At 27.8% G+C, this 15,642-nt stretch overlaps 1 protein-coding gene, 1 long non-coding RNA gene and 1 pseudogene across 2 annotated transcripts; 1 reads left to right on the forward strand and 2 right to left on the reverse strand.

Annotated features, from left to right (window-relative positions):
* Positions 1-451: 451 nt before the first annotated feature.
* On the forward strand, positions 452-954 carry LOC112698264 (uncharacterized). Its single transcript, XR_003151468.2, has 3 exons — positions 452-595; positions 671-712; positions 865-954. It is a non-coding gene; the product is annotated as an uncharacterized lncRNA (long non-coding RNA).
* A 6,959-nt stretch (positions 955-7,913) lies between these two features.
* Positions 7,914-11,153, reverse strand: LOC112697248 (myb-related protein 315). The gene is made up of 3 exons (XM_025750351.3): positions 10,716-11,153; positions 10,305-10,434; positions 7,914-8,667 (listed from the first exon to the last, which is right to left on the reverse strand). The coding sequence occupies exons 1-3, from the start codon at positions 10,846-10,848 to the stop codon at positions 8,082-8,084; spliced, it is 849 nt and encodes a 282-aa protein (XP_025606136.1). The 5' UTR covers positions 10,849-11,153; the 3' UTR covers positions 7,914-8,081.
* Positions 9,449-9,658, reverse strand: LOC112700654 (small nucleolar RNA U3; annotated as a pseudogene).
* Positions 11,154-15,642: the final 4,489 nt, after the last annotated feature.

Raw genomic sequence — 15,642 nt, forward strand, 5'->3', positions numbered from 1 at the left:
TATTTTTTTTATCAAATAGAGAGAAGTTGATTGTTGTGGATTCTGTAAGAGAGGATGATGTCGATTGCTGTAGGTTGCATCCCTGGCTAAAACAAAAGTGGCATTTCATCCATAGTCTTTTGACAGAACAATTTAGCATTAATATAACTTTCATGTGGTTTTTATAATAGTAGAAAATTTAGAATTCTCATTCAATTTTCTCAAGTTTAGTTGATTCGGGTTATTGAGCGTTAAGTAGCCACCTATATACGACAAGATGATGAAAACTTGTCTAGAGAGTTGATTGGAAGAAGAAGACAAATAAACAACAAAGGCACTAGTGCAATACCCTAAAATTAAGTTTTCAGTTACTATTATAATTTTCTCATAATGCATTAGGATACTTGTCAAACAATTACAATACATCATATTAAAATAATAAATTAAACTATTTTTATCTTGATAAATATGATCATGTAGAGCTGAATCAAAATGATTCTTACAGGAACCTGAATTATTTACAACTGCTCCTGCCCTTGCAATACCAAAAGCTATATCAAATGCTGGTCTAGAGGCTTCTCAAATTGATTATTATGAAATAAATGAAGCTTTTTCTGTAAGGAATACAGCACCCTTTACTCATTCATTCTTATTTCCTTTATCTTTTGTTCTTCTAATTTCTTCTATACAGGTTGTGTCTCTTGCAAATCAGAAGCTTCTTCGTCTTAGTCCTGTGAGTGTTCATGTGACTAAACTAGTTCTTTGCACATTAATCTGACATTTTCTTTTGGCTAGCATGGCTACTTCTCCAATTTGATTCCTTCATTCTGCCCCATTACATGACTAAATATTGTATATAATTCATGCATTTCTTATTAAATGCAGGACAAACTTAATGTACATGGTGGAGCTGTATCATTAGGCCATCTACTGGGTTGCAACGGGGCTCGAATCCTAGTTACATTAATAGGGGTAAATTGCAATCTTGGTTACTCTAAGCATCTTATTCCTTCACCCTTACATACTTTCGCATGTTTATGAACCAACTTGGGTTCGACTGTTTTAGGTATTAAGATAGAAGAATGGGAGATATGGCATTGCTGGCATCTACAATGGCGGAAGCGGAGCATCTGCACTTGTCCTTGAGCTCATGTAAGCACTTTTTTACCTTGCCAAATAACATTACTCTATCCCTTGGAATATATTATTTCAACTCATTGAAAACCTTAATTGAATCAAGTATTCATCTTGCTATTCTTTTTTTCTATGTATATCTGTTAGGACTCGTATGTCATTCAAAGCTTTGAGAGAGGAATAGCTGCTCAAAATGCTGGTCATTTTTCTTGGGAGATAGTTCTGGTGTGATTTCTAACTGCACTGAACTGTTGATAGGTTTAACTGATATCACTGACTAGTGTTTCAGCATGTCATAATGTTCTAAAATCTCACTAATTTTGTTTTGTTATCAGATACTTGGTTTAGCATGTCTTAATGTTCTGACTAGTGATCCCTTGATGATTTTACATACTTGTGTTAATGATATATGGTTATTATTGTAGCAGAGGCAGCTATTCTATTGAACCAGGATCTTGACTTTGGCACTACACCAATAAAAGACTTGGTTAGGCAAATGGAGTACACACTTTGGAATTTTGGTCTAAACATGTTGGGACAAAGTCCACTTTGTTTTCTAAATATATAATGTAGATTTACTTTTAAATTCTTTTTTTGTAATATTTGTGTTGTTTAAATTTGTATTATGCTTTATTACTTTTTAGGAGAAATTTGTGTATAAATATTTTGAATTTAATGAAATATTTCATTTTGTATTAATTAATTTTAGTATATTTATATTACGTACAATAATAATAATTGTTGGTAAAAATAATTTGAAATTTAAAAAAAAAATGATAGGTTGTCATTTATAAAAGAGTGAACATAATTAAAGTTTTAATATTTTAGTGGCAATAGTAATGACAACTAAAAATGAATAACATTACAATTTTAAAATTATTTTTAGTGGCCAAATAAATTGCCGGTAAAATGGGTTTTGGCGGCAATAGTAATGGCCACTAAAAATTGAATAACATTGTAATCTTAGAATACTTTTTGTGGCCATATAAATTGCCAAAAAAATAGCTGCTAAAAGTTATATACTTTTTGTGGCCATTAAAAAAGTCTTTACCGGCAAATGTTATAATTGCTGCTAAAACCTTTTAGCGGCAAAGCATAAAACGGCTAATGTCTAATTGCCGGTAAATGTATTAGCGGCTATTTTTATTGCCTCTAAACGCAAAATAAATGGCCGCTAAAAGTGATTATTTTTGTAGTGTAAACAATTATGATAAGATCGAAGTCTACATGAGGTATTTTATTTGATTCATTATTATTTGTTAGATCTCAATAATAATATTTTACCTTACTAACAAATAAGACTATGAATATTTGATCTTTTCAGAGAGCATGAGGAGGCAGTTAATGATAACAATCTACAAAGAACAAAGTGTGAGAAAGCCAAAGACTGCAGTCAATAATTCTCATAATGGTTTAAAATTCGTGCCATGAAAAAAGATGTGCCTAGTTGGACAAAAGGGTTGGCTAGGATTTCAAATAGAGTTGCAAAAAGATTTTCAGGTTTATTAATGGGTATATGTTCCATACAAGGCACCGTGATGCGAGATGCAAAACCCAAAATCGTGGTGTAAGATTAGACTCATTGACTCTTAGATTTGCTAGTGTGAAAGATAAGAACCCAATTGAAGCAAAAGTAGCCTATTATGGTAGAATAATATATATGTTTGAGTTAGATTATTATGGCCAATTTAAGATAGTCATGTTTAAGTGTGAGTGGTATATAGTTGCAAAAGACAACTTTAGTCTTTCATATGTGTATTTCAATAAAAAATGCTACCAAGAAGAACCATTTGTGCTAACATCTCAGATAAACCAATACTTTTATGTGCAAGACCTATATGTGAGTGACAAACACTATGTTATGAAAATAATTTCAAGAGATTTATCTAGAATAAATGATGACCTTGAGTCTGATTCTCCCATAATATGTGCAAGGGAGCCATGTGAACCTAAAGTGATTCCAAGTCTTCCAAATGATAATGGTGAAATTGATTAGTGAAGAATGATCGACAAACAACCATTATAGATATGGCTCCAAACATGTTTGCCAAATAACATTGTGAGAAAGATGAGAAAAACAAATGAGTACATGGAGGACCTTGATTCTGAAACATCTTGATAAGTTTTCATGTAGTGTTTTTTTGTTAGAATCCTAAACGACTCACTTTTCTAAGAACAAGAAAACATGTCTTGTAAGAATAATAATATCTCTTCTTCATGTTTATATTTAGGCTATCTCTGCTAAGAATACTGAAAATAGATCAAAGCAAATATGTCCTCACCAAATGGAATCCACAAATTTTGGAATAGTGCGTAAGTAGCTGGTAATATAACTTATTTTTTGTGATTTCTCCTTTATATTCATGGTGTAGTTGTCTAGTTAGTATGTTTCATGTAAACTTTTTTCTATGTACTCTAGCGTGATTCTAAAGAGAACAGTAAAGAACCATCAAGGGCTAAAGTTTTTATAGCAACTCGCACAAGTAAAAAGGAAAAAGAAAATGATGCTAAAACACACCACAATTGTGAGTTGTTTGTATTTGTATTAAATTTATACAATATAAATTCTAAAGTGATTTCTACTTGGTTGGTAACATTTGCATCAATCACTTGTCTCAATTTATTAAAAAAAGTACACTTTGATTACCTTTGTGGTGAACATTATTTTATTAAAGAAAGCGTGTTTAAATTCCATATATCTATATATTTAAAGGAAAATAGAAACAAAGCTAGGTTTGTTACGAATGGAAGTAAACTGGAGAATGTGGCTCCAATATAAAACATTACAGGTTTTAATTGGAGTAATGCATGACTTATATATACATATAGTTTCCATTGATATATGTCCTCTCATTTTTTGGTAAAATATATGATGCACTAACACAACAATATTTAATATTATACAGGGCCGTGGTAAAATAATTTCGCTTATAATAGATGATTAGTAATCATGAAGTTTTATATTTTGTAATGAAGTATATATACAAGAAGTAGATAATGTAATAATTGTTGGAATTCTAATTCATGTATTAAAAATTTATGGGTAATTATTATGACTTTGATTTTTGGTATTTTATTAGAGCATATATTATGTGATCACACACACTTTTTGTGGTGACAACTTTACGAAGGTTGGATTAGTTGATTTAAAATTACTGGTCATCGACTAAATTATAAAATTATCTATGAATTTTTGCAAAGTTTTATTACGAAGATTAAAAGAATAATAATAGGTTACTGACCAAACTTATAGCTACGCTTTAAGAGAGTGGCTATATTATACTGTAGTTATCAATAGCCACACTTTAAAGCGTGGTCATATCTCTCTCTATTGGCACGCAACTAAAGCGTGGCCATATATATCTATATTGCCACGCTTTTCAAGCGTGGCCATATCTCCCTCTAATGGCACGCTTTTAAAGGATGGCCATATTTTTTTCCATTGCCATGCTTTTAAAGCATGACATTATCTATCTCTATGCCACATTTTAAAAGCGTGGCTATATCCCCACATACGGCCACGCTTTTAAGCGTGATAATATGTAAAAAGCGTGAAAAAAAGCATGGTGATAGAGCAACCGCCACGCTTGCAGATATGACCCTTTCACAAACGTGACGGTAGCTCAAAAAGCGTAGCAAAAAACTATTGCCACGTTTTTTCAACTTTTTACCATACTTTAAAAGGGTAGCAATAGAAGTGTTTTCTTGTAGTGAATAAATTTTACAAAAAAAATTATATCTTTATTCTTTATTTTTTCTGTACTTGTGTGACTACTCATCTATATCAATATCAATATTTTTCCAACACTAAAATTTGCATACGGTCTTGACATGAGAAATACAAAATACTAGTAAAGGGATTATGTGATTTTGCAAAAAATTGTGTCATTTAGTTGTTACTAATTGTTTTAATCTGCATAGTAGTATAAAAGATAGAAAATTTTGTATGAAGTAGGAATCATTTTATCGATTAACATTTCATGTATAAAAAATAAATGCATGTCTTACTTATATAAACTAGATTAATATCTTATTTAATAGCACATAAAAAATAAGATCTAGAGTTTATTGATTGATCAGCCTAATGTCTATTCTGCAACAACCAATTTGTTTCCTTTCACTAATCTTGTCGGTTGAGAAATGACATGAAGTGATCGATCCTTGTACAATGAGTAAAGAAAATTTATAACAATAATGTCACAGCAAAGAAACAAATTTTGATGACAGATTAGAGATGTCCGTATTGAGCGAGGAATGAGGTTTCGAATATATGACTCTTTTTTTCACCACGATTAGATCAAGGGGGTATATACAACAAAATCTTATGTATTTTGAGCATAAAATATTCAAGTGCTGATAAAAATAATTTTAAAAGGTCCAAACAACATGAATTTAGCTTACTTATTTTTATCAACTTTTGTCGATTTAATTTTTTTTTATTTGTCGGCATTTTAATCTTTTAGAATAACTTTTATTAAATTTTGTTAATTTAATTTTTTTTTTTGGACTTGATGTGCTCCGTTACTGTGTATGTCTCCAACTTTGGTTTGGGCTTTATTAAGTCTTGTTCGAAAATAAATTTAAAGAAGGCCGGGTCAACTACCAATTAAAAAATCAAAAACTTTGGCCGCGGACAAAAATATATTTAAAAGATGTCATCGATAAAATAAATAATTTTTAAATAATTTGAATGTGATAAAAATACTATATTTTTTTATCTATTTAATCTAAATTTAATATTTAGTAAATAATTTATCTGTTTAATATAAATTTTTGTGACAATATTTAAATAAATATTTAAAAATTGTACCAAAAAAATTAGAACAAAATTTAATTTCTGAAATTTTCTTTTTATTTTTTTTTTAAATGTGATCATTCACAATAATTTTTTTAAATTTATTTGACATCAAATTACCAAATTTTAAGAATTGAAAGAGCATATTTTTCTAATAATGATTGCAATATTTGTATCAAAATCTTATTTCTAAAGTCTTTTTTTAGAATATATGTTTAATATTTAATTTTTTTTTGTTGTGTTTTCAAATATAATTCTGTTATTTTTTACCAAAATAAAAAACCAAAATAAAAAATAAGAAATTTTTTATTTAAATAAAAAAACCAACATTGGTGTGGCTCAATTTCCAAATTTTATTATTGGTTGTTGTTGTTGTTAATTACGGAAAAGTTTAGGGGGCAGTAATTTTATTGCATTTTGGTTAGCATGTAACCAGCAGAGAAATGTGAGCCATTGGATGAAATCTCACACCAATTTCACACCATCAAATCATCATTGATGACTAGTTAATGGCTACCAATCATAAATGTTGCTGGCCTCCTAGCATTGCTCGTTAATTACATCATGAATAAGTTCGGTAGAGAAGATTACAAGTTTAGCATTTTTAAAACTTATATATGTATATATATTAATCACTGTGTTAGAAACTTATATTAAAGATTATCTCTAACAATTTCATGTAGAATTCAAAATCATGTAATATATTTTTTATATATCTAAAAATCAACATATAATATATTTATTTAGAATATAGATAAATAAATAATAATTCTTCAATTATATGTGATATCCGATTTCGATAAAATTTGGTATAAATAATCTTCATTATATATATATATATATATATATATATATATATATATATATATATATATATATATATTATTGTGATTCAAGTTAAATCGATAAAGTATATTTTTTTAATAAAATATTATGAGTATCGATATCATTTGTTCTTAATTAAATATTATATATGCATATGACCGAAAAATATGCTCTATAAAAAATTACTAGAAAATAAGAAGCATTTTTCATATATTCATGCATCTCACTAGCTAGTATCGCCTTCATGGGAAGCACTATATTTCGTTGTGGATCTCATGTTCCTTGTTTACTTCTCTTAATTTAGTTGATCACATCACAGGTTCATGTATCTGAAAAGTGTTAGGAACTTGGGATTTAGCATCAATAATTGCTAGTGCTTGGAACGACTCTTCCCCAATCATCAAAATCCAAATGTCGATTAAAGAAATGATTTCTATCTAGACCAAGCTTCCGCATGAATGAATCAATATTATAAAGTTGCACTGTTCATTAATTTGTCACACATGTTTAATCAGTTATTACTTAAAGGAGGGCCTAACGAATTAAAATATGCTTAATTTGTATAGCGGACAGCAGAAAGAAACAGCTCGAGTTTCATTAGTAATAATTAGCTCTTTGAAAGATAATACTTTTGCACATTTTATTTCTATGTCATCAATTTTTTTTTTTTTTCACACAACAATTATAATTGTATATACAAGTGAGACGCTCAATAATGATAGCATTAATGACAGGTAGTGTGACCACCCCTTTGTTATAACAAACATGATTTCGGTAAGAAAAAGTATAGACAATAAAAATATTAAACAATGTGAATAATAAATGTATTGGATGTTTAATTTATTAGATGTATAAATGGTTATTTTAATATTAAGATTTAACTGAGTAATTTGAGGGTATAGTGTGTTTTTATTTTATGAGACCAATTTTAGAGTCTATTGTTTATATTGTTTGCACAAAAGTCATTATCTACCTGGTAAAATCCGGTATAAAAGTACAAGAAAAAATAATAATAAAAAATATATAATTTTATATATATAATATTTATAATTACATATTTATTACTATTTATTTATTATAGAAATAATTAATATAAATATAAAATAAGGTAATCTTAAACAGAATTTTTGAACTAATTTGTATTGTCTTGTAATTTTTTTATCATTAGAAAAAAGATGTATTTACGAAAATGCAATTTGCATTTAATCTGAAAGCATGATCCCATTAACAAAAGGAACAAATCAATGCAGAAAAAGCAAGAAAATGCAAGGATAGAAAGTTGGCAATATTCTTTACATACATGAATCTTTCGTAACCCTCTTTTTGAGACCGAATAAAAAAGTAAAGGCTATTGAAGAAACAAATCTTGATCAATGGCATTGAAGCCATCCCATGAGAGAATTGAATCCATACTTTCAATCCATTGCTGTAACAGATTATCCTGATCATCATGGTCATTCTTGGATTCACCCTTAGAAAAGTGACTAGAATAGTTATTATCATCAATAGAAAGAGAAGAAGAACTGCAGTGTGAACTAGTAGTAGTAGTAGTGCTGGTATTATTATTATTGATCTCTTGTTTCACCATCCATGATTCCAAGTCGAATTTTGAACACATCATGTCAAAATCGTTCAAAATCTCAGGATTATCATCATCCCAGCAATTCACCTTCTTTTCTTCTCTTTTCGTCTCCTCCTCCATGGATTTAATTTCTTCTTCTGCATTTTCTTGAGGCTTTTGTGAAATAGTTGTCTGTAAGTTGGTGTTGTTATTTTTGTCCTCATCATCATCGGTTTGTTCTTTCTGTTCAATTTGCTTGTGTGTCACAGGGTCTAATCCAAGGAGCTTCAGCCTCTTCTTGATTCTTGTGTTCCAATGGTTCTTGATCTCGTTGTCTGTCCTCCCAGGAAAATGGGAAGCAATTTTAGACCACCTGATATATTGTTCTGATATATTAGTAATTATATTATCCAATAATAATTGTTAAGGCAAATATATTTTGAACCCTAAACATCCATAATTTATTGAATTTTTGTATAGATTTTATTTCAATACATAAATTTGTTTCCAACATGTATAGTAAAAATAAGTTATTTGTATAGAATATTTATTCTAATATAAAATATTTTACAAAATCATCTAATTACATTTTTTATAACCACGCAATCAATAAAAAGATAATTATCTTTATTAACATGACATTATATAATTAAATATACACATAAAATTATTTTATTCTAACAATACATTTAAATTAAATTTTATAAAATATAAATTAAAAATAAATTAAATTACGCATGTATTTATAATATATACAAATATAATTTTTTCTGTACACATAATATTTTTTAGGTGAGTTCTACCCAACCCCCTCTATTCAACATGTAAATTATCCCTCGTAACGTGACATGCTTTAATTGGATGCTTAGTTTTAGTTTGAGTTAATTTAACTCAATAAGAGTTAATATGTTAACTAAAGTAGGGTAATTTTGTAATTAAATATTTTTATAAGAGGGATAAATATATAATTTCTATAAACATTAAAAAATAAAGTTATATTTTTATTATTGTATAGAAATTTAATTTACCCCAATCCCATTTCTCTCTGAAATTGAAAGAAAAAATCAACTCATTGGGTGTTCCATATTTTGATGAACCAGGAAATAAGTATTTAGAGAAAATAACTAACTAAATGGCTAGAGAAAAAAGATTTGAGTCTATCAGAACACCGTGAGACCATCTCGACCACAAGGTTGTAGCGCGAACGATCCTCCACCGTTCAGATGGCATGCGCTTTTGAACAATTAATCACACTCTGACCTCACGGTCGTAGTTCATCCGCCAGACTTTGGTTCCTGTCTTCTTAAAACTCAAGGATACAGATGTACGAGCCTATAGAACAGATCCTGTTCAAGTAAGGTCGTGTTCTGTGTTTTGTGTTCTTTGTGTTTAGTTATAAAAACTGCTTTTGTTTTGTGAACCTAACCCAGGTGAGACTAAGTTTACGTTTGCGAAATTCAGAAAATCTTAAAATTTAAGAACGTGAAATCGATTATGATGGCTTTTTATGATGATAGTGTAGAAGGGAAAGACGAAAAAGAAGATGAAAATAATGATGATGATGATGATAATGATAGTGATGGTGATGATGATATGGGATTTCTGGATGGCATTGAAATTAAATTTGGAGGTATTTAATTACATAATCACCCACTTTGGGCTATAATTTAATTACTAATAATTTAACCATAGTTAACATAGCAACTAATTAAAAGATGACATGTCACAGAGGGTAAATTACATGTTATTATAAGAATGGTAGACTAGAATTTACCTATTTTTTATTTATATTATTTATGCTTTTCAATTTTATTGGTGTCAAATAGACACTAATTTTATAATTTTCACTCAGCACTCATTTATTAATTAGGATTATACCTATTAATTAGCATAGCAGAGGCTTCTTTATAATCCATTTACATAATTAACATTCTTTATTCCAAATTCATTCTTTTTTTTTTTGAAAACATATATATAATATCATTCGGAAACGGATAACGCCGTATGTACCTGTTACCAAGACGTGAATGTAGTTGTATAATTTGATCCTCTTCCATTTCTGTGAAGCCACCTCTCTTAAGGTCAGGCCTCAAATAATTAATCCACCTCAATCTACAGCTCTTTCCACATCTTAGCAAACCTTCACCACCATGAAATAATAACATGCATCAAGTTAATTTATTTAGATGTGTTTAATTTAATGCACAGATTATGTAAAAATTTTACACATCAGACAATTAATCACATTCATTTTTTAGAAAGAACATAGCTAAAATAAAAATAAAAAATAAAAAATTATTATTTTCACATGACGAATTGGCGATAAATAATTGAATGTACGTGTACATTAAAATTAAATTCTTATTAGATACCCTTTAATAATTTCAATGCAAATTTAAAATGGATAACTTTAGTGTGTACCTGCAAGCTTGGGAACCATTCTCCAGCAAAGGATGCCATTGTTGAGGATAAAGTTCATGAGCTTGTGATCTTCTTCAATAGTCCATGGACCTCTCTTTAAACCAACCTTTTCACAACAAGGTTGTCTTCCCATTATTATTTAATTTTTGCCAAGAGAAATAATAGTCAAGACCTAAAGATATATATCACTTGATGATGATGATGATGATGAGAGAACTAGCTAGCTTGTAGCAATTGCAAATCAAAGAATTGAAGTGAGAGAACTTATAAAAGGTGCTCAAGATTGAAGCAAAGATGCTGCCAGTTCATTCACACATTTAAAAAAGACTAGGGTGTCTTTTGAGAGGGGATACAAATGATTGCTGGGAAAAGCACTTTGAGTTGAAAGCTATGAAACTTGAAAGCGTGGGAGGGTTGTTACTTATTAATTATTATTATAAAGTGGTGGTCACCATTCATCACCACCTTTATTGAGACAAATACAAAGAGTTATGATTGTTTGACATCATTGTTTTGGTAAACTGTATTAATGAAGATAATTAATTTTGTGATATCAATATATTATACACGTCACCGACCTTTATTTCAATTTGTTATATCTATGTATATTAACTTAATAAAAAAATAACATATTATTTTTGAGAAAATATTAGGATATTAATATTTTAAATTAGTGTAAAAATAAAGTTAATTAGCATTGTTTTAAATATAAAATAAAAATTAAAAAAAGTGTTAGCCACCTAAAATTTATCATTCATAAAATATAGGAACACTAAATACATATTATAACTTAAATATTAGGAAAAAATAGTAAAAGAAAAAATTATTAGTAAAAGGAAAAAGAAAAAGAAAAGTATATGTGTTCATATTTTCCATCAAATATCAAGTCTATGTATAATGAGTCCCAATTCAACCACACCTAATTAAAGAAAAAGGAGTTTCCATTTAAATAAAAAGAAAGTTAAAGAAAATTAAAGGACCAAAATATGATAGAATCTTGGCGTTGACAAATTATAATGTTTGGTACCAAAAATCTCCTGTTATTTTGTAATTTACTACCAGTCCAAGTGAGTTGCAACCTCCATAAAAAGAATAAAAGAGTTTGATGGGATTCCATGGAAGCATGGACCCAAAGAGGCTGGCCTGCTTTGTCGTTGCAGTCAACTCATCATTTTAATCTTTGAGTAGAAGATGCCTTTCCCATAAGTGCCCAATTTTCAGGAAATTCCACCGGTGGATATATTCAATTGGGAAAATTGATGAATTTGATGATGAATTAGGTAAGATGTGGTGGTTAATACGACACATCAAAACTATAGTTGTTAATCAGTTTTTAATATTGAACGTGGGAAAAGGATATGGAAATTAAAACAATTTTGTTAGATAATCAATAAAGATATACTTAATAAATAAGTCAACAAATATTTTTAAATTATATTTTATACTAATTAAATATTATTAATTAATAATTATTAATTTTATAAAAAATATAAAATTAATAATTATTTAAAATTAATTAAATAAAATTTATTTATCTATACTTTTCTAAATTAAAATATTGGGATAATAAACCTAGTTTTATGTTACAGCACTAAAAGTTAAGGTGGCGAGAGAGACTTGCGTTGTTCTTGATTCTGAAAAGAAAAAGTAGTTATAACGTATAATCAGTTGAGGGACTTAAAAAAATTTTGTTTAGTGAACAAAGTATCCATAATATAACAATAATTTTTATAATTAAAATCTATTATTATAAATCATAATTAATTTTGAAATTATTTAATTAATAAATTAAAATACAAAAATAATAATTTAAATAGTAATATATAATTTAAAATTCTATTATTTTAAATTTTATATTTTAAAAATATTAAATTAAATAATTTTTTATTGTTAATATAATTAAATATTTATCTTTTTGTATATATTACTAAAATATTATTTAAAAATTCATCTTCTATACTATTAGAAACTGACTCTTTGATATATTTATGGTTAAAAAAATTTGTTCAACTGATATGATATCGTTGTTAAAAAAAATAAATTTATAATATATAATAGTGATATTCTTTTAAAATATTTTCTAATACTAAGAAAATATATTTAGAAACCTAAATTAATTTATTAATAAATATAATATTATTTAATTATTTTCTACTAAATATTCAAAATTAAATTTTATATATTTATAAATGATTAAATCAAATACAACATACTAATTCAAAAACATTGTGGACTTGTAGTTGTGGAGAGTTCAATAATATTATGTTCTTATGGTTATGGGGTCAAATTTATTTGTATAGTAAGAACAAATAAAATTTATTACTAAATATTATTTAAAATTTTTTTAAAATTTAATGAGAGCACTGATGATGCATGAGTATCTTAAATATTTTTTATTAGTATTTTTTATAGAAAATTTATAACTTTTGTTTGATAATTATATAATTTTTAAGATTATTTTATTAGTATTTTAATTTTTTTGGTTTCATTATTTTTGTAGGAAAATGTTAGAAAAAGAGAAGAAAAAGCACATGAATGAACCAAGAATTGAAGACAAGTGTAAAGAAAATTTGTGGATGTTGTCAACTCTGGCTTTCTCATACTCCAACGAGCATAACTTAAAATATAGAGATCCAAATAATGTGGTTCTAATAGCATTAGAAAACCAACTTTTAGAACTTTTCAACAATATATAATAATTCATGCTTGCTCTCTGGCATAACGGTGCTAAATTCTGTGATATTGGCGTCCAGTGCCAAACCACGTCTAACATTGTAATTCTTCTTAGGAGACTTGGCGCTATGGAAAAGAATTGCATCAAAAGTGACATTTAGCTCCACTTTTCAACCCAAGCCCATAAATTGTTGATTTTAAAGCGTCGTTTCGACCGCTTTCGGAAGAAACTTTCTCTTCCGTCTTTCATTCTTTTTAGTTTTAGATTTTACACATTAGATTAGGATTTCAATTTTTTGTACTATGGAAAACTAAACTTTCATTGTTAAGATTAGAAGTTCTATTTATTTTGATGGATTAGTATTATTATTCTTTTATTTTGATTAATGCATTGATTTTTATTCAAGAATTGGTTTCATTTTTCATCTTAAGAATTAGAGTATATTAAAAAATAACGTTAATCTAAATTGAATTCCTTTGAATATTGGAAAAGTTAAATCATTAGAATTACGCTTGAAATCTTTTTCTCATAATTCTTTAATTATCTGGATTTAATGTGATATATGACATATAATCGAATTATTTTTGAATTCTTAAGAATTATGTGGTCTTTAAACCAGAGTTCGTACTCAACCTTTTAGCATAATTAATTGATCAAGGAATTGACGATTGATTAGATTAGAAGAAATTGAATTGCCAAGGAATTGGAATTCAATTACTTAGGGTTTGTCATGAATTAAAACCTTCCATAATCAAAGTAGATGACAATAATTGTTAATTCTAAAATTTAAATATTTTTTATACCTTAATTATTTTTATCATATTTCTTACCCAATTTTAATGTGTTTTTGTTTAATTTTCTACTTTCATGTTATTTACTATTAAAACTCTTATTTTTTATTGTCTAACTAGAACAATCAATTGACATTGTTTGCTTAATCCGATAATTCTCATGAGAACGATAACCTACTCTTGTGGTATTACTTGATATAATTTGGTACACTTGTCGATAGTTTGTGATTTATAAATTTCGCATCAAGTTTTTGATGTTGTTGCCAGGGATTAATTATGATTAACAAACTACCACTTATTAATTACCTAGATTAGATATTTGTTTCTTTTTTCTGTTTTTCTTTTATTTCAAAAATAAAAAATAAAAAATAAAAGATAAAAAACTAAAAATAAAAATAAATAAATAAATAAAAAATATTTATTTCTATTCTTCTTTTCTTCTCTTTTTACCATATGGTACTGCGTTTGATTCAATTTTGTATTTTGTGGTAAGAAAAATAATGGAGAGAGATCACATAAGTTACTACTCAAACTCAAAGAATGATTCATAGTACTGTAACTAGAGAAACTATCCAAATTTCGGTTGAAAAAGTCAAGACTAAGAAAACTTTAGTATTCTATATTCCATCTATCAAGAATTATTATCTCTTTATTCATACTAAGAATCATCAATTCTCTATTCATATCAAGAATAATCTTCTCTTTATTCTTATCAAGAACCATCTTCTCTGGAGCTAGCCTTTGAAATAGCCTTAGCAAAAATCTCCAAAAACACAAATAACTTCATGCGGAAAACCAAGGCTTCTATCAAAAACTTGGAAGTTTAAATGAGTCAATTAGCCAAACAAATTGTTGATAGGACTACCGATACATTCCTTAGTGACACAATTCTAAATCAAGAGAAGAATGCAAAACTATCAACTTGAAGAGTGAAAAAGTGCTGAGCAAAAAGAATGAAAATCAAACTGAAGCTACAAAGAAGGAGTTAGAAGTGCAAGAGCAAACCAAGAGATTCCTGTACCAAGTGAAATTTTAGTAAAAAAGAAAGTAGTGGAGGAATAAACTAGGATTTTATATCCTCAAAAGCTACAAAAAAATGTCAAAGGAACAAGCAATTTCTTTTCTAAGAGAATTAAAGCAATGCAAGATCTTATGAAAAAATTTGAGGAAATCAAGCAAAGAAATTTATATTCCAATGAACTAGAGAACTCTCCACCCTCACACATGAAAGAAGAGAAAGATGCACAAATAAAAGAGAAAATCATGCAGACTCTATGCTTGCACATTCTAATAATTAAGAAAGAAGCCATACAAGCCCCTTTAAGAGCCCATTTGAGAAACAGCAGAAGTTGCTTTTTTTTTTTTACTTTTGAATTACGAAAAAGTCACAATACGCGTGTTTGGCACTATTTAGAAAAAAGCTTTTAACTTTTCGAAAGGTTAATTCACAACTTTTAAAAAA

Source organism: Arachis hypogaea, chromosome 6 (assembly GCF_003086295.3).
Source record: "Arachis hypogaea cultivar Tifrunner chromosome 6, arahy.Tifrunner.gnm2.J5K5, whole genome shotgun sequence".
Lineage (NCBI taxonomy): Eukaryota > Viridiplantae > Streptophyta > Magnoliopsida > Fabales > Fabaceae > Arachis > Arachis hypogaea.

Coding starts and splice junctions, on each gene's coding strand:
- LOC112697248 (XM_025750351.3), bottom strand. CDS start 10,848: ATGGGAAGACAACCTTGTTGTGAAAAGGTTGGTTTAAAGAGAGGTCCA. Junction 10,435..10,715: donor AATGGTTCCCAAGCTTGCAG/GTACACACTAAA, acceptor ATGGTGGTGAAG/GTTTGCTAAGATGTGGAAAG. Junction 8,668..10,304: donor CATTCACGTCTTGGTAACAG/GTACATACGGCG, acceptor ACAATATATCAG/GTGGTCTAAAATTGCTTCCC.